General features: G+C 38.7%; 1 protein-coding gene across 3 annotated transcripts in view; it reads left to right on the forward strand.

Moving 5' to 3' along the window:
* Window positions 1-22710, forward strand: part of AK5 (adenylate kinase 5) — a 257507-nt gene that overhangs the window by 58694 nt on the left and 176103 nt on the right. For all 3 annotated transcript variants that reach the window (XM_027058833.2, XM_027058834.2, XM_027058832.2), the window contains exon 6: window positions 4472-4663. In XM_027058833.2, coding sequence (XP_026914634.1) covers window positions 4472-4663 — 192 coding nt within the window. The remainder of the gene's footprint in view (window positions 1-4471; window positions 4664-22710) is intronic.

Genomic DNA, 22710 nt, shown 5'->3' on the forward strand with positions numbered 1-22710 from the left:
ACATGACCTAAAAACATGATCTAAGCCTCAAGGAAGGTGCCCACTCGTGGGCTTAAGGAGGAAAAAATGTGAGCAAAGAAATAAATAAATAAATAAATAAATAAATAGCAAAAAGTTAAAAGAAAACCGAGACAACCTACACTCATGAAAGCCAAGAGATAATAAACATGGCTAAAATTTACTGAGCACTTACCATGTGCTGTGTATTTCACATACATTATCTTACTTAATCTTTATAGTAACTCAGCAAGGTAGGTCTGTGTATCTTTATTGATAGATCAAGACACAGAGGATTTACAACATTAAACCATATGCCTATCACTCAGTTGGCAAGTCCTAGGGCAAAAACTGGAGTGCATATTTCCAGCCTCCAGAGTCCATTTTCCAACCAGTGGTCTCTAAAGTGTACACGGCAAACCACTGTGGTGTGGGGAAAAAATGTTAGAATTACAATTATTATATCTCATTCTTTTTAAATTGCATTTCTTGTGTATATTTTATAACATACATCCTATATTAGTATGGTAATATGTGCATATTTTATATTTATTGGGGTATATGCCCAAATAATATACTAATGTAAGGAGACAAAAATAATTGGAATCATTTCTTTAAACCACTATGCAAAATTGCCATTTTGTCTTGTCACATCCTCAACAAGAAACTATATTCATTTTCTATGGCCATGTTGTCTTTTAAATGCAGTACTGGTTGTACTTGAGTTAACAAGAACCGTTTATTTCATAGGTTGTTTTCAAGTCATTTGTTGATATTTTCAGAAACTTGTGAAGGCTTTGGGGTTATTTGGTTCTTAGTAATAGTAGAAGAAACACAGGCCTTCGACCAGACAGACCTGGGTTCAAATATCAGCTTTGACCTTACTGACCTTGTGACCTCAGACAAGTACCTCATTTCTCAGAGCCTCAGTTTGTTTATCTTAAACTGGAGATAATATTAACCTTGCAGATTATTGCAAAGTTTAGCAATATCATAAGAAAATAAGTTAGCATTGGGCATTGCATACAGCCAATACTTCTAAAAGGGCAGCAAGTAACATTAATAGCAGCAGTACTTAATTACTGTAGACAATATCTGTGGCCCAGTAGTCATGTCCCCTCTAAAATCGGGGATTTTACAATATACCTTTGGCAAAGTTATGCCTATATTGCTCTTTTCTTCTGTTCAATGTTTTTATTTAGTTTTGAGACAGAGAGAGACAGAGCATGAGCAGGGGAGGGGCAGAGAGAAGAGAGACGCAGAATCTGAAGCAGGCTCCAGGCTCTGAGCTGTCAGCACAGCCCTGATGTGGGGCTCGAACTCATGGACTGTGAGATCATGACCTGAGCTGAAGTCAGATGCTTAACCAACTGAGCCACCCAGGTGCCCCGTTGCCTATATTGCTCTTAATTCAACCTAGAAACTTGTTTCAACATACACAAGTATTTAGAAGTAGACAAGTAGTCTAGAAAAGTATTTTCCAGAAATATGGAAGCCACTGCAAATAGCTCTGTGGATTGGGGAATGCCATTTATATGAACTACAGGCATATCTGAAAGATGTGGGTTCAGGTCCAGACCACTGCAGTAAAGTGAGTATTACAATGCAGCAGGTCAGATTAAATTTTTGTTTTCCTGGATTTAAGAGTTATGTTTACACAAGACTGTAGTCTACTGAGTGCGCGTAGCATAATGCCTAAAAAACCAGTGTACATACCTTAATTTAAAAATACTTTTTGGGGGCACCTGGGTGGCTCAGTCAGTTAAGCATCCAATTTTGGCTCAGGTCATGATCTCACAGCTCGTGAGTTTGATCCTTGTTTCGGGCTTTGTGCTGACAGCTCAGAGCCTGGAGCCTGCTTTGGATTCTGTGTCTTCCTCTCTATCTGCCCCTCCGCCCCCTCTATCGCTATGTCTCTCTCTCTCTCTCTCAAAAATAAATAACCATTAAAAAAATTTAAATACTTTATTGCTTAAAAAAAAAGTCAAGCCATCATCTGAGCTTTTAGCAAGTTGTACTTGTTTTGCTGGTGGGTGGTTTTGCCTCAATACTGATGGCTGCTGGCTGACCAGGGTGGTAGTTGCTGAAGGCTGAGGTGGCTGTGACCATTTCTTAAAATAAGACAACAGTGAAGTTTGCCACTTCACTGACTCTTCCTTTCACAAACAATTTCTTGTAGCATGTGATGCTGTTTGATAGCATTTTACCCACAGTAGAACTTCTTCCAGAATTGGAGTCGATCTTCTCAAACTCTGCCACTGCTTCAGCTAAGTTTGTGTAACATTCTAAATCCTCTGTTGCCATTTCAACAATCTTCACAGCATCCTCACCAGGAGTAGGCTCCATCTCATGAAACCACTTTCTTTGCTCATCCATAAGCAGGTCATCATCCGTTAAAATCTAATAGGAGATGGCAGCCATTCAGTTGCATCTTCAGGCTCCACTTCTAGTTCTAGGTCTCTAGTTCTTTCCACCACATCTGCAGTTTACTGCCTCCACCAAAGTTGGAACCCCCTTGAAGTCACCCATGAGGGTTGGGATCAACTTCTTCCAAACTCCTGTTAATGTTTATATTTTGACCTCTTCCCATGAATCATGAATGTTCTTAATGGCATCTAGAATGGTGACTCCTTTACGAAAGGTTTTCAATGTAGTTTGCCCAGATCCATCAGAAGAATCACTAGCTATGGCAGCTATAGCCTTACAAAATGTATTTCTTAAATAATAAGACTTTTTGAAAATTGAAATTACTCCTTGATCCATGGGCTACAGAATGGATGCTGTGTTAATAGGTATGAGAACAACATTAATTCCATTGTCCATTTCCATTAGAGCTTTTGGGTGACCAGGTGTATTGCAATATTTTGAAAGGAATCTTTTCTTCTGAGCAGTAGGTCTCAAGAGTATGCTTAAAATACTCAGTAAACCATGTTTTGAAGAGATGTGCCATCATCCAGGCTTTGTTGTTCCATTGATAGAGCACAGGCAGAGTAGATTTAGCATAAATCTTAAGGGACCTAGAATTTTCAGAATGGTGAATGAGCATTGGCTTCAACTTAAAGTCACCAGGTACATTAATTCCTAACAACCAAGTCAGCCCGTCCTTTGAGGCTTTGAAGCCAGGCATTGACTTCTCTCTAGCTGAGAAAGTCCTAGATGGCATCATCTTCAAGGACATAACTGTTTTGTCTGTAGTGAAAATATGTTATTTAGTGTAAGCTACTTACGTTAATTATCTTACCTGGATAACTTGCTGCAGCTTCTGTATCAGCACTTGCTGCTTCACCTTGCACTTTTACGTTATGGAGAAGCCTTCTTTCCTTAAACCTCATGAACCCACCTCTGCTAGCTTCAGACTTTTATTCTGCCAGCTTCTTCATCTCTTTCAGCCTTTACAGAGTTGAAGAGAGTTAGGACCTTGCTCTGGATTAGGCTTTGGCTGAAGGGAGTGTTGTAGCTGGTTTGATCTTCTATCCATAACTTTCTCCATGTCAGCAATAAGGCTGTTTCACTTTCTTATCATTTATGTGTTCACTGGAGTAGCAGTTTTAATTTCCTTCCTTTGCATTTACAACTTGGCTAACTAGTGCGAGAGGCCTAACTCTTAGCCTATCTCAGCTTTTGACATGACTCCCTAAGTAAGCTCTATCATTTCTAGCTTTCAGTTGAACACTTAGAGGCCACTATATGGTTGTTAATGGCTTAATTTCAGCATTGTTGTTTCTCAGGGAATAGGGAGGCCCAAGAAGATGGAGAAAGACAAGGGAATGGCCAGTGGGTAGAGCAGTCTGAACACACACAACATTTATTGATCAAGTTTGCCATCTTATATGGGTGTGGTTCGTGGCACCCCAAAACAATTACAATAGCCTGAGAAACTTAACAGAAACCCATGGGGGAGGGGAAGGAAAAAAAAAAGAGGTTAGAGTGGGAGAGAGCCAAAGCATAAGAGACTCTTAAAAACTGAGAACAAACTGAAGGTTGATGGGGGGTGGGGGGGGGGGGAGGGTGGGTGACGGGTATTGAGGAGGGCACCTTTTGGGATGAGCAATGGGTGTTTTATGGAAACCAATTTGACAATAAATTCCATATATTGAAAAAAAAACAATTACAATAGTAACATCAAAGATCACTGTTCACAGATTACCATAGCAAATAGAGTAATAATGACAAAGTTTTACATATTGCAAGAATTACCAAAATGTGACATGGAACCATGAAGTGAGCACATCTGTTGGAAAAATGGCGTCAATAGACTTGTTAGACAAAAGGTTGCTAATAATCAATAAAGCAAAGTACAACAAAACAACATATGCCTTTATAATAACCATGGCTCCTCCTGCTCTTGTATAGAGCAGTAGCCCTACTGGCAGAGACATAGAGGGCCAAAGATGGCCTCAACAGAATGCCACTGCCCTCACTTGCATTGGTTGGTGTGTTGAATGCTTGTCTACTTGTTTGATGCTCTTTGCAGATCTGTACTCCCGACTTGGTGGTATTCCTGGCTTGTGCCAATCAGAGGCTCAAAGAGAGATTACTGAAGCGTGCAGAGCAACAGGGGCGGCCGGATGACAATCTGAAAGCTACTCAAAGGAGACTAATGAACTTCAAGCAGAACGCTGCTCCATTGATTAAATACTTCCAGGAAAAGGGGCTCATCATGACAGTAAGTTAGCTATACTTTTACATACATGCCCACTACAGGAATGATCTTTCAGATGTCTAATTAACCTGTTCTCATTTAGAAATCCTCTTTACCTTAAAAAAGTGGCTTTTCTTGGGTGCCGATCCAATGGGAAAAAAAAAATCAGTATTTTTTACCTGATTTGCCTTTTTAAGTCATAATGATGAAACTACTTTCACTTTAGTTTGATTTTACAAAAAAAAAAAAAAAAAGATAAATTTTAACCTTATTTAAAGTTCTTTAGCCCCCAAATAAAAAAGTATTTCTAAATAATTGTTTGGATAATTTTAATGTTTATTTATTTCTGAGAGAGAAAAACAGAGCATGAGTGGGGAAGGGGCAGAGAGAGAGAGGGAGGCACAGAATCTGAAACAGGCTCTGAGCCATCAGCAGAGAGCCTGACATGGGGCTCAAACCTGGAAATGGTGAGATCATGACCTGAGCCGAAGTTGGTCGCCCAACTGACTGAGCCACCCAGGCGCCCCTTGTTTGGATCATTTTAAGTAGTACTTTCCCAACTTCTCAACTCTTGTGTCTTTGGAAACCCGATAAAACTGATAGAGTTAAAAACACGTACCTGACATAGTGTTGTATTAGACTTAAATTGTAAGTTAGGCTTTATTACAATGTACCACATAAGGAAATGAGATTCCAATGGCACAAAAAAGTTTCCTAAGTGTTTGACTTGCTCAAAGAAGTAATGCTGTCTCAAAATGGAAGGCATTGATCTTTTTGCTCCATTAACAATGTTAATATTAATATTTTCATAATTAGTTTTTTCTGTGGTTGATGATACTCAGTGTACCAATGAAAAGACTGAATCATTACTTAATACAGTTATTAGAATACAGTAAGTTAAGGGTGAAGATTCAGCCAAATTGTGATCTCATAACATCAGAGACTTAAGTATTAAAATAGAAGAAACAAAGAGAATCATTGGCCATCTGAAGAAAACATTTTATGGGAAGAAGACACTAACATCAGTGCAGCTCCATTGTAGCTGGATGGTAGCAAAATAGCAGAACTCTTCCTCCAGCCCTTGGGTCCTTCTCGTCAGACCAGAGATTCTTGTCTAGTGGGGTTACGAGGCCCCGTAGACAATCTGATGAAAATGATGCATTTCTGTCTTAATAAAATGCACAAAAGATTTTTTTTTTTTTTTACAAATTTTAGGTAAGTCTACTGAAGCTCATCCACAGAGCTCCTATGACTTAATTCCTGAGTTAAAAAAATCTCTTTATTAGACTAAGATGCCCTTAGATCTGAGACAGTCATGGCACTTGAATAAAAATCTATTTGCAGTCTTTATAGCACTGTAAAGAAAAATTTTTTAGGATTTGCTTTTGAGTCAAAACTGTCATGCCAGAGAATTGTAAATCTGATCTGAAAATTGTTCACAGTGCCAGAGTTCATTTTATGGTCTAAAAGAGACATTAATAGGAAAGATTGAAGAAAATCAGGGTGGATGTTTCTCTGGTTATTTTTTGTTGGGATTGTTCCTTGTTTCTCTTGTAAATTACCAATGCTGACTTCTGCCTGTGTCATGAAAAAAGAAATTACCCTACAGACCAAACCCCCAGCTGCAAAGTGCAGAGCCAGGGTTTTAATTGATGTTTGCAGGGCTTAAAGGTATTACCAGAGTGTCTCTGATTACTCCCTGCTTGTCACGTTCGTCATCACAAGCAAAGCAGATTTCCCAAATGAATGCAGAGTGGGGATTGTTAATTTACTAATATCTTGCATGGAGGTGAAACGCCATTGCCTCTAATTGAGGGAGTCAATAACAATGTGGATGACAGCCTGTAACCTCACTGCTAAAATCAAATAAGCTTTAAGATAAACGCCTCTAATTACTGGGACAGTTGCCTCGGAAAGTCACCTTTTGAAAAGTGGTGAACACAAACACAGGCTAAGCTCTGGGGAATAGAATTTGAAAATTTAGTCTGACAAAGGAGCAAGTACTGCATCCTGAATCACATGTCCTCCTTCAGAATGCAGATCATAGTTCGGTTTTGGAATTACAACATATTTGGTAGCATTTCTGCTTTTAAAGATGAGTCAAGAAATAAAAAGGGTCATCCTTATTAATCACAAGCATATCAAGATTTTAATTAAAAAACTGGGAGTTAATAGGTCAAACCAAATGTTTCCTTTTCTCTGTAGTTTTTTTCTGTTTCTTCTACCTTCCCGTCCTAATTTATTCATTTAGTAAGTATTTATTGAGAACCATTGGGTGCGAGACACTCTGCTAAATAAGCAAAAAGTAAGGATCTTTACTTTATACCCTGACATATTGCAAATTCCTAGAACAGTACCTGCCTGGTACATACTGTGCTCCCAGTAAATGAGCAAAGCTGAATGATTATTTATTAATTAACTTAGTTTCATAGGAATCAACACTAACATTTAAATACAAGTACACTTATCCCTAAACTGCCAGTGCATAGCTATTGGTTAATTATCACCACCTTCCCTAACATCACTGCACAGGGTGGTGGGAAAGAAATCTAAACAGCACAAACCCTCAGCAGATTTGGCAATTGACCTAAACATAAGAAAGGCAATGAAGATACTTGATAATAGTTTACCCAACCAAATCCATTCTCCTAAAATTACTAAGTCGAAAATTCTGTCATTGCTTCTCAATACTTGAGGTTGATGAATTTGTAAATAGGTAACATGGTGAAGCTGTATTTCCTTTAAATACCATCGCTTTTTGTATCCTATTTAAATAGTCATTCTCATGTAACCAAAAGGCTCATTAATTCCTATTTGTTGGGTTTAGTAACTGAGACAGAATATAGCAAGGAGATTAGGGCACCTGGGTGACTCAGTTAGTTGAGCATCCTACTCTTGATTTCGGTTTAAGTCATGGTCTCACAGTTCCTGAGATCAAGTCCTGCATCTAGCTCTGTGCTGATGGCACCAGGCTTGCTTGGGATTTTCTGTCCCTCTCTCTCTACCCCTCCCCAGCTCATGCCCACTCTCTCTCAAAATAAATAAATAAAAACAAATAAAAAGAATATAGTCAAAGAGAAGTTTTCTTTTTTTAATATAATTTATTGACAAATTGGTTTCCATACAATACCCAGTGCTCATCCCAACAAGTGCCCTCCTCAATGCCTATCACCCACTTTCCCCTCTCCCCCACCCCCATCAACCTTCAGTTTGTTCTCAGTATCCAAGAGTCTCTCATGATTTGCCTCCCTCCCTCTCTGTACCTTCCACCCCCCCACCCCCCCCATGGTCTTCTGTTAAGTTTCTCAAGATCCACCTATGAGTGAAAACATATGGTATCTGTCTTTCTCTGACTGACTTATTTCACTTAGCGTAATACCTTCCAGTTCCATCCATGTTGCTGCAAATGGCCAGATTTCATTCTTTCTCATTGTCAAGTAGTATTCCATTGTATACATAAACAACATCTTCCTTATCCATTCATCAGTTGATGGACATTTAGGCTCTTAAGGAAAAGTTTTCAAAAGTTAACAAGAAAGGCTATGGAGGTATTCTGGAAGATACTTGGGTGACAATGGTGTATGTGTGTGCTGGGTATATGTCCCTCTGAATTGTTTTAAATTCACTTTTTAAAAAAATTAAGTAGACAGTGCCTTCTAGAATGAAACCTGATACTGATAGAATCTCAGTGTGAAGAGCCTAGAGGACACATGAGAAATATCCACTTGGAGTTGAATATAGGGCAGCTTATAAGGAATCACACTGTCTGGGCAACAAGCGTTTATGGAATCCTACTGTGTGCAGATCTGGCAAGGCCGAGCTGCCCTAGAAAAGGTACTGTTGCTTCATTTAGGAGAGGAGCATCTCCATGGATGGTAGTCCCCATTTCCAGAACTAAATTAAAATGTGAATCAGATTACTTTTATTATTGTGGGCTCTAAAACCTAAAATACATGTTTTGACACCAGTTTCGTTCTCTGATCTTTTGTATAGAAAGGAAAATAAAAGCACTGAGAGATAAAGCTATTTGCTCACAAAGTGCAACGCACGTAGAGCAAAGCAGCATCCAGTGTTCTGGGAGCGAATCAGGATGCTTCCTAAACAACCTCACAATAGCGTTGGGGCTGGGACAAGTGGATACCAAATCTGTAGCTGATTCTGGTGTTCTGTCTCAGTAACAAGCAAGCACCAACTCACTACCTCTCCACACCCAGAGCTTGCTCAGTATCAGTGCTGTTCACACTCCACAGACAGAGCAAACCAAATGACTCAGTGAACGCAGCTCCTTTCAAAGTGGGAAATTGATCCCAATTATACGGCAAACCCATCGTCAATGCCTGATGATAAGAGCACTCACACCAGTAAAGGCAGTATTCTATTTGTGATGTTTCATGAAGGCATTTACAGGAAAAATGAGGATGAACTTAAACAATGAACATGCTTCCTTCTCCAAAAGAATGTAAAATATTTTTCTATTGATGATATTATTTCAGACATCCGTGAAATAGAGTCCCAAAAGCCCCAACTCATGACCTTCCAATCATCTTAAGTAGGGCCTTATATGAACTAAATGGTGTAGATAAAATCAAGATAATATCCAACTGAACGCATCTGAAAGAGTCACATGAAGAAATCCTCAGTTCCAAGCACTTTGACAGACAAGTCTATCTAAGAATACTTTAGTTAAGGCCTGTGCTGTTTTCTATGGGACTGGCTTTCATCACAGCTTGTTTTTATTTGTAATTTTTTTCAAAGTAAAATGAAACTGAGAGATAGTTGGTAGCTGAATGTCATATCATACTAACAGCTTCCTATAAACTCTTCTCTCAGCCCTACAGTTCATGACCGGAAAATGTACAATACACAATCTACATTTCTAGCTGGTCGTGTTTCCAAGAGACACTCTGATCAGAAAAGTAATTTTGACAGTAGTGTCAGAAATAGTGTCAGCAAACATTCCATACTTCTAGAACTAGGTCTTAATTTACTTTAATATGTTATACTGAGACTTATTGGGAACATGAGTAAAAAAATCATATTTTTGGTAAAATTATTGAACTAAATTTTTTTCATATTTAAGACCAAACTAGTTGGTCTTCCATTGATCTTAAACATTGATTGAGGCAAAGAATTGATCAATATCTTTAAAGAAGGATGGCAGTGTAAATTAAGTGACTGAAGGGGATGAAGAGGAAGAAGAAGGAGGAGGAGGAGAAGGAGAAAGAAAGAGAAGAAGAAGAAAGGGGGAAAGAAAGAGAAAGAGAAGAAAGAGGAGGAGGAAGAGGAGACAAGAAAAGAAAAAGGACAGGCATGAAAAACTTGCCAGTCAGGAAAATACAGAAGAAAAAAAAAAACAAAAAAAAATTATGAGTAATGTTATCTTAAAAAACAATAGCTAATAATTTCTGAGTACTAAATATATGTTGGGTACTATTCGAAGTGCTTCACATGTTTTAGGTCATGAATCTTCACTAAATCTCCATCAGACAGGTACAGGCACATCTCATTTTATTGCATTTCACAGATATCTGTGTTTTCTACAGATTGGAGGTTTGTGGCAACCCTGCCTCAAGCAAATATATCAGTACCATTTTTCCAACAGCATTTGCTTACTTTGTGTCTCTGTGTCACATATTGGTGATTCTTGCAATATTTTGGACATTTTCTTTATTATTTGTAATGGTGATCTGTGATCAATGATTACAACTCACTGAAAGCTCATGCAATGGATAACATTTTTTAGCAGTATTTTTTAAGTTTTTATTTTTATTTGTTTTATTTATTTCATGCATGCATGATGGGGAAGGGGCAGAGAGAGGGAGAGAGAGAGTCCCAAGCAGGCTCCTCGCTGACAGTGCAATCCCACAAACCAGGAGATCCAGACCTGAGCCGAAATTGAGAGTCAGACTAACCAACTGAGCCACCCAGGCACCCCAGCAATAGAGTATTTTTACTTGAGGTATGTAGATTATTTTTTAGACATAATGTTATTGCACACTTAGACTACCATTAGTGCAAACATAACTTTTATATGCACTGGGAAACGAAAATATTCATCTGACTGGTTTGACTTCAACAGTTGCTTGATTGTGGGAGTCTGGAATCAAAGCTGCATTATCTCTGAGGCATGCCTGTATTATTGTCACCTCTATTTTGTAAATGAGAAAACTGAAGCTCCTGAAAGCATAGCCAACCCAGGATCCCACAAGAGCAGTGGAGCCTTAGCCCAGACCTAGGATGCTGACGCCAGAGGAAGCATTTGTGATTGCTGTATTGTCCCTTTGTTAAACCTTGACACTCACATGTTCTAGGTAGTGAAGAGAGAGCCCACTGCTGCTTTCTCCAGGCATTTATTGTTCGATAAGCACCTCTGTTCAGCTGTAATCTCTTCATTTCTGTTTCTCAGAAAAGAGTAAGTAAGGAAAGTCACTCTGATGGTGCGTTATATGGAGTGGTTTTTAAAAAGTAATTTTACTGGGTAATAGATGTCAAATATTTAAGATAATTCATAGAAGTGATTCATATGAGCACATGTACAAGAAAGAAATGTTACCATTAATGGCCAGTTGTGGGGCCTTGTATTTTTATCTCCACTATACGTTATCTTCTTCCCTTGCTGACTTCTACAAATCAAATGTAAATCCATGGCTGCAGGCAAAACCTTGTCCTTATCTACTGAGAATCTTATAATTCATCTTATCTATTATGACTGTTCTTTTATAGTCATCCATTCAAACATTTTTATCAAGGGCCTATTGCTTGACAGACGATAGCACTTTCCCTTGTACAAGGGCCCACGAGGCACTGTAGGGAATCCAAAGGTGATGTAGAGATAAATGTGCCTTTGTGGAGTTTGTATGCAGGCAGTGATGTAAACATAAATAACTTGAGAACAGCACAGGAAGGAGTGCCACCCACAGAGGTATAATAAGCCAGAAGGAGTCAGGGACAGGGGAGTGACTTCCTCCTGGAAAGATTAGGAAAAACTTTACTGGAAACATAGACCCTTGAGGGGCAGGTAAGAGTTGGAACCCAGAAATGGGAAAGAAGTACATTATAAGTGGATGTAAGCAGACATAAGGCATGTAGGGTATATATAATGGAGTGTGAGTATTAGAAGGGTGTGGGGGACATATGCTCAGATCAAACTGGAGAAGGCACTGCAGTGCTAGGCTAAGGGGGAAAGGCTATTTGATGAGCAGGGTGAGCTTTAAAGGCTCCGAGTCAGGGAATAACCTAACCTAATAAGAAGTATAAGCTGGTAGTTGTGTGCAAAACACTGAATGGAGGAAGCATCTGGAAGGGATTTGACAAAGGCCTAGGGCTGGGATGGTGACCGCGTGTGACACAAGGTTTTACTGCTCATTGATCCACAACCATCTGGAGCTGACTGCAAACATGGGAGTAACTGAAAAAGTGCTTGAAGAAAATTAGCATGCATAAATCACTGGGAATGAGATGTAACATAAATTGCACCGATGTAACTATTTTGATTTCCCATTTGGGTAGCATTCATGGCAGAGTTGAAAGGAAACAGGATAGCAAAGGGAAAGGTACATATTAAGGACTGTGGTTAACTAAAACACTGAAGTGATCTTAAAATCCAAGCAAAGAGACAGCAGGGTCAATTGAATCATCAGTTAGTCTTTCCACAAATAATTGTTTCAAAATAATTCAGAGTGGAATAACTTAATGAATTAAGTAAAAATTACAAATATATTTGGGATCATTTATCTTCATGGCAGACAACCCTATAAGATGTCTGCCATTTATAAGATCTTTTTTTTTTATTTTTTTTTTTAACATTTATTTTTGAGACACAGAGAGACAGAGCATGAATGGGGGAGGGTCAGAGAGAGGGAGACACAGAATCTGAAACAGGCTCCAGGCTCTGAGCTGTCAGCACAGAGCCCGACGCGGGGCTCGAACTCACGGAACCGGGAGATCATGACCTGAGCCGAAGTCGGCCGCTTAACCGACTGAGCCACCCAGGCGCCCCTATAAGATCTTATAAAGACATAGGACCATTAAAGCACTGCACAGTAACCGGTTATCATCAAAAAGTTTATATGTGTTAGGGATGTGTGTGATTACAAGAAATGAAATGGCTAAATAGCTGTGGCCTAAACAAACAGCTTTATTTGACATGAATAAAAATAAGTAGAGATGGATGATCCAGGGGTAGTACAGTGACTTAATGGTGTCATCAAGGAACCACACTCCTGTCTTTCAGTTCCACCCTCTTTAATGTATTTCCTCATTGCAACAAAATGGCTGCTGCTGCCCTAGTCACCAAATCTACATTCCAAATAGGACAAAGGGTTTAGTGCAAGGGCTGGACAGCTTCCTCTGGTATACTTCATTAGGAAAGAAAAGCTTTCCCATAAACCCCTCTCCCTCTCTCGCTGACTTGTATTTAAGTGTCATGGCTCAGAACAGGATCACATGTTTTCCGTTGCCTTCAAGGGAAGCTGAGAAATTAATTATTTAAATTTCCAGCCTCTGATATAGAGGAAAGCAAAGGAAAAAGGAATAAGAACAAATATTGAGGGGCACCTGGGTGGCTCAGTCAGTTAAGCGTCCGACTTCAGCTCAGGTCACGATCTCGCGATCTGTGAGTTCAAGCCCCGCATCGGGCTCTGGGCTGATGGCTCAGACCCTGGAGCCTGCTTCCAATTCTGTGTCTCCCTCTCTCTCTGCCCCTCCCCTGTTCATGCTCTGTTTCTCTCTGTCTCAAAAATAAATAAAGGTTAAAAAAAATTAAAAAAAAAAAACAAATATTGAGGTAGCCAACTACAGTAACCACTACAAGGTAAAAAGTACATAAATAAATAAAAAATAATTCAGTTTTCTCTGTTTAACAAGATATAGGGACTGAGGAGAGTCTGAGTGTCCTTGCACCAAATTAAGAAAAAAAAAAAAGGATATGGGGAAATACATTTCCTAGTCATTCTGTTCAAAATAGTTAAAATAGAAAATGTCTTTGCTTAATATTAATGGCTACTTTTCAGTAACCGTTTTTAACTTTCCACGATCTCCATTCACTCCATATCTAATTCTCACAACAGCCCTTAAAGTTTGATGAAGGAAACAGGCTTAGAGAGGTTCGGGAACACGCTGTAAATGCTGGAACCAGTAAATAAGGGACCTGAGGTTTGAAATAGGTTCTGTCTCACAGAATCCACTCAGTCAAGGGATTGAGCAAGACTTGTATCTAAGCAAGGAGTCAAACCCCTCTCAAAATAGAGAAGTTATTGATAATGTCATATTAATGTGAACTACAAGATGTTCTTGACTGAGGAATTGAATTCTAGGAGAAAGAGAGAAGGACTAACATAGCATATTAAGTGCTATGCCCGCTGCTTTACAAATATTTACCTCTTTTAATCACTCCACCCTGTGAGGTAGGTATTAAAGTGCTGTATATGTGCCAGGTGTTTTAGCTAAATTATCTCATTTCAGGTAAGGACAGGAGTTTGCTGTCCTTTTGCAGATAAATCCTAACCCACACAGCCTGACTCGCTTCACCCACTCTGTGTCTCACTAGGACACTGCTCTTCTGTCTTCCCTGCTTCACCCTTCAGACTCCGTTCATGCTACTGCATGTTTTCTTCTCTGTGACTGGCTCCCTCATCTATCATTCTGCCAGTCACCTCGCCAGCTTCTGGATGGCTCTTACCCAGGCACACCCCAAGCATGGTGCTGCATCTCATTTACCCAGACCTAGCAGGTGGGTTGGAGACAGATATACAGACAGGCCCTTGTTCTGAAGGAGCCCATGTAGAGGGGAGGAGAGGAGATAAACAAGTGGCCTCAATGTACAAAGGGCCACAAGATGGAGTAAGTTCCCTCTGCCTTCTCCATGGTAAATCTGTGGGACTGGATGAACTTAAAGCTCTCTGGGGCGATCCATGGAGATTATTTCATGCGTTCAAAACATAACCAGGGGGTGCCTGGGTGGCTCAGTCAGTTGAGTGTCCGACTTTGGCTTAGGTCATGATCTTGCGGTTTGTGACTTCAAGCCCTGTGTCTGTGCTGACAGCTCAGAGCCTAGAGCCTGCTTCCGATTCTGTGTCTCCCTCTCTCTCTGCCCCTCCCCCACTCATGCTTTGTCTCTGTCTCTGTCTCTCTCTCTCTCAAAAATAAATAACATTTAAAAAATTGAAAACAACAACAACAAAAAGTAGACATTTGAGATTACTGAAAGAAGAGTCCTAACCATTTCCAAGTTCAGGGCTAGAAATTGGAATAGGTGGATAGAAAAGACTGAATCGGGCGGCTGAACAGCCAGGAAAGGAGTGGGGAAATAAAAAGGAATTGGATCATAACCATCCTAATTTCTTGCTGAGTCCCACCTCCCAAATTTAGGAATTTAATTAAGCACAGTATAAAATAAGCTTAAGAATACATTTGTTGGGGTGCCAGAGCGCCTCATGGTTCATGAGATCAAGCTCCAAGTGGGGCTCTGCACTGACAGCCTGGAACCTGCTTGGGATTCTCTCTTTCCCTCTCTCTGACCCTCCCTGGCTTGCTTGCATGCATGCACGCACTCATTCTCTCTCTTTTTCTCTCTCTCTCTCAAAATAAACTTTAAAAAGTAAATAAATAAAAAGATGTCTGGAGGTGTCTGGTTGGCTCACTCGGTTAAGCCTCCAACTCATGATTTTGGCTCAGGTCATGATCTCATGGTTTGTGAGATGGAGCTCCACCTTGGGCTCTGTGCTGAGCCTGGAGCCTGCTTGGGATATTCTCTCTCTCTTTCTCTCTCTTTCTCTCTCTCTCTTGCTCTCTCTCTTTCTGCCCCTCCCTACCCCTCCCCACTCACACACACACACTCTCTCTTTTCCTCTCTCTCTCAAAATAAATAAATAAACATTTAAAAAGAAATAAAAATAAAAGGATGTCTGGAGAAAAGAAGTCTGGATGTGTGTAAATTGTAGCATGATATAGGTTATTTTCAATAACCAAGTTATTGGGGACTGTGCAGTCAGAACAGTGCCAGATACATAGAGAGGACTTGAAAATATTAGTTTAATTAATGCATAGATTAATGAGTTGAACTGAATAAATTCATTCTAGTAAGTTGAGTGTGAATAAGACTTGTTTAAACTTCATTTATTTGGGTTGGAAAAGTACTTTTCAGGAGTGTTTTAAACTCAGGTTTTCAAAAATTCATGCCTTCCCCTGTGGTCTGGCCTCTAACCAGTGCCAATTCACAGGTTGTTTGAAGGTGTCAGCAGCCATGAGAGATTTCTCAGAAAATACCACAAAGTGCACTTCAAACTGTTTCTACAATTGCTGTCAAATTCAGGAGCAAGAAAGAAGAAGAGAAACAATGGATTTTTTTTTGTAAAGAATCTTGTTTTTTTACCTGAGAATTTTATCTAAAAACATCGAGATTGTTGTGTAATGTGAGATGTTATTTCTTCTTTATCCTGAAACTTGTGCTTAAAAATCTGAGTACAGACACCACCGTCACTTGACATATACTTGATAATGCTTATTTTTAGCTTTTCTACCAAGGCTTCAGAGTTCATATGTTCATGACAAACTAATTCTGACCCAAGTCCAAAAAGATGACTTGGTTCTTACAAATGAATTCAGCAGTAACTCCAGGAAAATCCTGACTTAGAAGATCTTAAAGCCTCACATGAAGTGCTCTTGGCTCTGTTAGCAATATTGGCTGACTACAGCTTACTTGTGGTTGCCCGTTCATCTCATCAATTCAATCCGAATTCCTAAACCACTGAAACTTGGTATTGACAGTATCGATTCATTAATTTCCTAAAATTGTGTGGGTAGGCAATTCCATAATGGCACTGCTCTTCTGTATATTCTGTGAAATGATAGTTCTACTTTAAAATTTGAGGAGGGGCGCCTGAGTGGCACCTCCATTGAGCGTCTGACTTCGGCTCAGGTCATGATCTCACGGTTTGTGGGTTCCAGCCCCCCGTCGGGCTCTGTGCTGACAGCTTGGAGCCTGGAGCTTGCTTCTGATTCTGTGTCTCCCTCTCTTTCTGCCCCTCCCCTGCTCACGCTCTGTCTTTCTCTCTCTCTGTCAAAAATAAATAAACATGAAGAAAAAATTTTTAAATAAAATAAAATTAAAATAAAATAAAATAAAATTTGAAGAGAAGAAACATGGGAAGCTTCACTTGGCTCAAATGATCTTCAGACAGCATTCTCTTCAGGTTAGGGCTGATACTCAAGCTTTCTTTTTTCCAAGTATAATTAACATACAGCGTTATATTAGCTGTAAGTATACAATGCAGCTATTCAACAATTCTATACTTTACTCAGTGTTCATCATGATAAATGTGCTTTTAATCCCCTTCATCTATTTTACCCATCCCCACACCTATCTCCCCTCTGGCAGCCACCAGTTTGTTCTCCATAGTTAAGAGTCTGGCTTTTTGTTGTCTCTTTTTTCTTTGTCCATTTGTGTTTTTTTTAATTGCATATGTGAGTGAAATTACATGGCATTTGTCTTTCTCTGACTGACTTATTTCACTTAGCATATACCTGCCAGATCGATTGATGTTGTTGCAAATGGCAAAATTTCATTCTTTTTTATGGCTGAATAATATCCTGTGTTTGTGTGTGTGTGCATGTGCACACGCGCCACATTTTCTTTATCCATTCATCTATTGGTGGACACTTGGGTTGTTGCTTCTATATCTTGGTTATTGTAAATAGTGCTGCGGTAAACATAGGAGTGCATATATCTTCAAATTAGTATTTTTGTGTTCTATGGGTAAATAACCAGTAGCGGTATTACTGGATCATATGGTAATTCTATTTTTTAGTTTTTTGAGGAACATCCATATTGTTTTCTACAGTGGCTACACCGCTTTGCATTCCCACCAACAGTGCACTAACCAAAAAGCACCAATGGTTGCCTCTTCTCCGTATCATCACCAACACTTGTGATTTCTTGTGTTTTTGATTCTAGCCGTTCTTACAGGTGTGATATCTCATTGTTGTTTTGATTTGCATTTCTCTGATGATTAGTGATGTTGAGCATCTTTTCGTGAGTCTGTTGCACAGGTATACACATTGTTTGGGAAAATGTTCATGTCATTGCCCATTTTTTAATTGGATTATTTGGTTATTTTTGGTTATTGAGTTTTATAATTTCTTTGTATATTTTGGATATTAACCCCTTATTGGATGTATTATTTGTAAATATCTTCTAAGTTGCCTTTTTGTTTTGCTGATGGTTTCCTTCACTGTGAAAAACTTGTGAGAGTAGACATCCTTGTCTTGTTCCTGATATTTTCCTGAGAGGAAAAGCTCTCAGTTTTTAGCCTCTTCTATTTTTGGAATACTTTGAGAAGAATAGGTACTAACTCTTCTTTAAATGTTTGCTAGAATTCACCTGTGAAGCTGTCTGGTCCTAGATTTTTGTTTGTTGGGAGGTTTTGGGTTTTTTTTGTTTGTTTGTTTGTTTGTTTGTTTTTTTTTGATTACTGATTCAATTTCATTGCTGGTAATCAGTCTGTCCAAATTTTCTGTTCCTTTTTGATTCAGCTTTGGAAGGTTATGGGTTTCTAGGAATTTATCCATTTTTTCTAGATTGTCCAATTTGTTGCCATATAATTTTTCATAACACTTTCTTATAAACTTTTATATTTCTTTGGTGTTGGTTGTTTTTTTCTTTCATTTCTGATTTTATTTTTCAAATTGGGAATTCAAACATTCTTCAAATAATGTTAATTTCAGAAATTATATGCATCTTCCTGAAGCAAAGGCTCTGTGAGGGAAACTATCTGTACTGATTTCTTCATCACTATATTACAAACTCCCAAAACACTGCCTGGCACACAATTGGTACTCAATAAATACTTACTGAGTGAAACATAGACTTAAACCAACACCGTAATCATATCCTGGATGTGGGGACATAAAGAGAAAAAGCTAGGGGAAAAAAAAAAAAGAACATGGCCAGACAATTGCAAGTAGCACTGTTTATTGAAAGAGATGAACGGGGCCAGTGTTTAAAAACTGGGTGGTCAGATGCAAACTGATCATGGTTCTAGTCAATTAATTAGCTATTGCCCTTGCACAAGTTACTGAAACTCTGAGGGCCTAGCTATGACATTTGAAAACTAAATCTCCTAATACCTACCTCCGAGGTAGGTTATGGAAATTGATGAGAAAATGTAACTAAAACATTCAACACAGTGCCCAAAACAGAGAAAGTACTACTCAGACATGACTATCATTTTTTTTTTTGCATTAAGTGTTTTATTTTAATAAAATACTTTGTTTGCAGTCTCCTTCCCTCCCCCACCCCCCCCCAAAGCCCTTTGAAGATACAATTCCCTTGTCGTCTGGCTCCCATTATGTTTGGTTGCAATTTATTTTCTTTTTTTAAAATTATTATTTATTTATTTATTTTTCAATATATGAAATTTATTGTCAAATTGGTTTCCGTACAACACCCAGTGCTCATCCCAAAAGGTGCCCTCCTCAATACCCATCAGCCATACAGAGAAAGACAGATACCATATGTTTTCACTCTTATGTGGATCCTGAGAAACTTAACAGAAACCCATGGGGGAGGGGAAGGAAAAAAAAAGACTATTATTATTATTTTGAAGGCATTGCCTCCTATACTGACCAGAAGTATTATTAGTCTTCATGCAACCACATACGCATGCTACTTTCTCATCTTGACTCTTATTATATTGGATTTCTGACAAGAGAGAAATTCCTATTTTCCAGTGACATTTTTAAACTCTCAGGAAGGTGGTTGCTGCAGTTCCTGTGAAATGATGAGCAGAAAATTGAACACAGCTTAACAGTCTGAAGAAGCATTGCCAAACCTATCACCCCCTACAAAAGCCCTTCAGAAGCTATTTTATAGGCTCTTGGTGTTGATTTTTCTCTCTTCTCTTTTCTTCTAATTTTTTTTCACTGCCTTCATTGATTTCTCTCCCCTTTTCTCTCACTGACCACAGTCTTAGTAGATACCAAGAACGTTGGGTAGGACAGCCACTTTCGTCTGTTGTTCATGCCTGTGTTATTAAAAAACCCTGCTCAATTTCTAATACATTCAAAGAAACCCCATGCTAGGGCAAAACTGAAAAGGACTCCGTGATAAATATGACATTAAGCACAACAGTGTGGTGTGGTGGGTCAAAGGCTGGCTTTGAAGTCACAAAGACCAGGGTTTGAATCCTGGCAAGTTTCTTAACCTCTCTAAGCCACAGTGTCTTTATCTCTAAAATGGGTATGGAGTTAACTGACTTGCAAGATTAATTAAGGATTAGAAATAATGTGAATAAAGCCCTCATATCACATGGGGGGTAAGTAAATAGTCATTAGTGTAATCCATAGTCCATGTCCCATAACACTTAGAAACTAATCTAACCAGGGGAACCTGGGTGGCTCAGTCGGTTAAGCGTCTGACTTCAGCTCAGGTCATGATCTCACAGTTCATGAGTTTGAGCCCTGCATCAGGCACTGTGCTGAAAGCTCTGAGCCTGGAGCCTACTTCAGATTCTGTGTCCCTCTCTTGCTCTGCCTCAGAGCCCTACTCAGGCTCTGTCTCTGTCTCTCTCAAGAATAAATAAACATTAAAACAAAATTTTTTAAATAAAGAAACAAATCTAGTCAAAATGTGTGGTAAACAATAATAATGAATAATAGCTTACATTTGTTCAGCACTTCATTGGGCTGAACAACATCATGCAAAAATGTTTTCAGAAGAATGACTTGTACCCAGTGATGAAATCTCTTACATCACATGCTCAGTCATGTCTAAGGTATACCCAAAGTGATGGGTTCCATGGGAAAGCTAAAATCCACTTCTGAAAGCTACTCATTACTTGTCAACATGACTAAACTGGGAGACAACACCAACAGCCACTTATCTTAATGAAGACATTTTTTCAAAAGAAATGTCAACCACAAGTCTGTCTTGGCGGATGCATGCTATGTTATTTTCTGTCATTTTACTTCTTATCATTGGCAAGCGGAGCTGCCTGAAGGATGGGCAGCTTTTAAAGTTTCTAGCAAGAGGAAGAGAAATGGAGTCTATTTACTTCTGTTTTTAATTCTTTTTATGTAGAAATCTTATGCTTCCTTTTTCAAACAAGTAATATTTATGGAGAAATTGTGTGTGTGTCTGTGTGTGTGTGCATGTGCGCCCATGCGTGGGTGAGTGTTGGGGATTAGGGATGCAAACAACTATAAGAAGAAATAAAAGTCATCTATTATTCTGCAACCCAGAAACAACCACTGTTAACATTTTGGGTCTTTTCCATGCAATGTATTTCTATGGTATTTTGACAGTGTGGTAGCTGAAATCATATTGTAGCCTGCTTTAAAATTTTAATTTGAAGAAATTTGCAAGACATCTCTTGGGTAATTTACCCCCTCAAAGCCTCACTAGTAATGACCTAGTGATTCTACTTCACAGAATTGACATGAGGCCCAAATTAGAAAAACTGTGAGGGTCTTTGTAAGTCATTTCTAGAGCACACAAATGAAATTGTTATTCTCATCCATATCTTGAGGAGTTAAAAGGCCCATATTTATTGAACATATACAGAACACCTAGTAGGTCACTCCGAGGATCCAGAAAAGACCCAACATAACTCCTGACCCCAGAGAGTTTATATTCTGGCCCCAGAGATGAAGCAAAAACGTGAAAACCTTAGAGAAAACCAGAGAGTGAAACTCTTCCTTTTGACTACAAGTAGAACTTTGCCTTAATTATTTAAAAACGGTTCTCAGATCTTGAATTCCTTCTATCCTTGGCTCTTTCAATTTTAAAATGAGTCATACTTTAGAGAATTATTTTTTCTTACATAATTATAATTTTACTCATAATAATGTAATTTGCCAGTTGAATAGTAAAATTTCCAACCCCCTCCCTTAAAAAAATGAGGAGAAAAAAAACCCTATTTTTATAAACTCAGATCATTTATAATGATTGGTTTAAATTAAAACCAGTATTTTTATGGAGAAAAAATAAATCCCCTGAACTCAAGGGGAAAAAACGTTTTAAGAAAAAGAGAAAAAAAATCATAAAATCAGAGAGCTCCTAAAGATTCAGTTGATTTATGTTGTAGAAAAACAATTTTAACTATTTCTTTTGCCGCAAGCATGTGAGGGATATTTTTGCATAATTATCATGTTACCATGGAAAATTCGTATATGTTTGATTATGTCTGGAAGGTGGAATTAAGAATGATTTTTAATTTTTTCTTCTCTTTCTCTACAAATTTTCCTACTATAATGTATATTCTGTTGATAATCTAAAAAAAAGAACATAAATGCTTAAAAACTGCATATGCTTGATGATTAAAAATTATAGTAAGTCAGCCAGTTCAAATAAATCAGAAGTGGGAGAATTCAACTGAAATAAACAAAACAGCAATGTGATACTTACAGGAAACCAATGAAATATTTTCCATAAGGGAAAAGTACATACTAAGCTTACTTGAACTCTGGAAAACTCTCCCCAGATAATCCACTAGCTTTACCTCACATTATTTATTTGGTTTATGGTATGTCAAACAACTGTCAAGTATAGTGACAGTGTTTTTTTTTCTCCCTCCATGAAGTCTGCCAGGAATTATTGGATCAAAAGTTGTCCAAACTAAATAACTTTCAGAACCAGGAATTGAGTTAACAGACCAAGGGGTGGATCTTGGGTTAGCTAAGGTTCAGGGAGAAATTGGTCATGGGACCAAGTGCAGAGCGTAGCAAGATTTAGAGGAAGATGCAAAAATAGCATAGGAAAAAGGTTAAGTGTAGCAGTCAACACAAGGAGAAAGAAATGGATTTTGTTAGGGTTCAGCCCCTGGAAGGCACTAGGTTGTTTGTCCAGTCATTAATTTAGTAAGTGTACTGTCACTGGTGAATAGATTGTAATTGAGTAGTAATTGCCTGAAGAGCAAGAGTCTTAAGTAAAAACAACATCTTAAGGCTGGTAGAGGAAGACGAGCCAAGGAAGGGGAAAGAAAATGGCCAAAGATGTGGGCTAAAGGGGAATTGGGTGTCATAGGTGCTGGAGAGGAGTCAACTGTCCTAAGATGCTTCTGTGAGAAGTCAAGTAA

Source organism: Acinonyx jubatus, chromosome C1, assembly GCF_027475565.1.
Source record: "Acinonyx jubatus isolate Ajub_Pintada_27869175 chromosome C1, VMU_Ajub_asm_v1.0, whole genome shotgun sequence".
In the NCBI taxonomy this organism is placed as follows: domain Eukaryota; kingdom Metazoa; phylum Chordata; class Mammalia; order Carnivora; family Felidae; genus Acinonyx; species Acinonyx jubatus.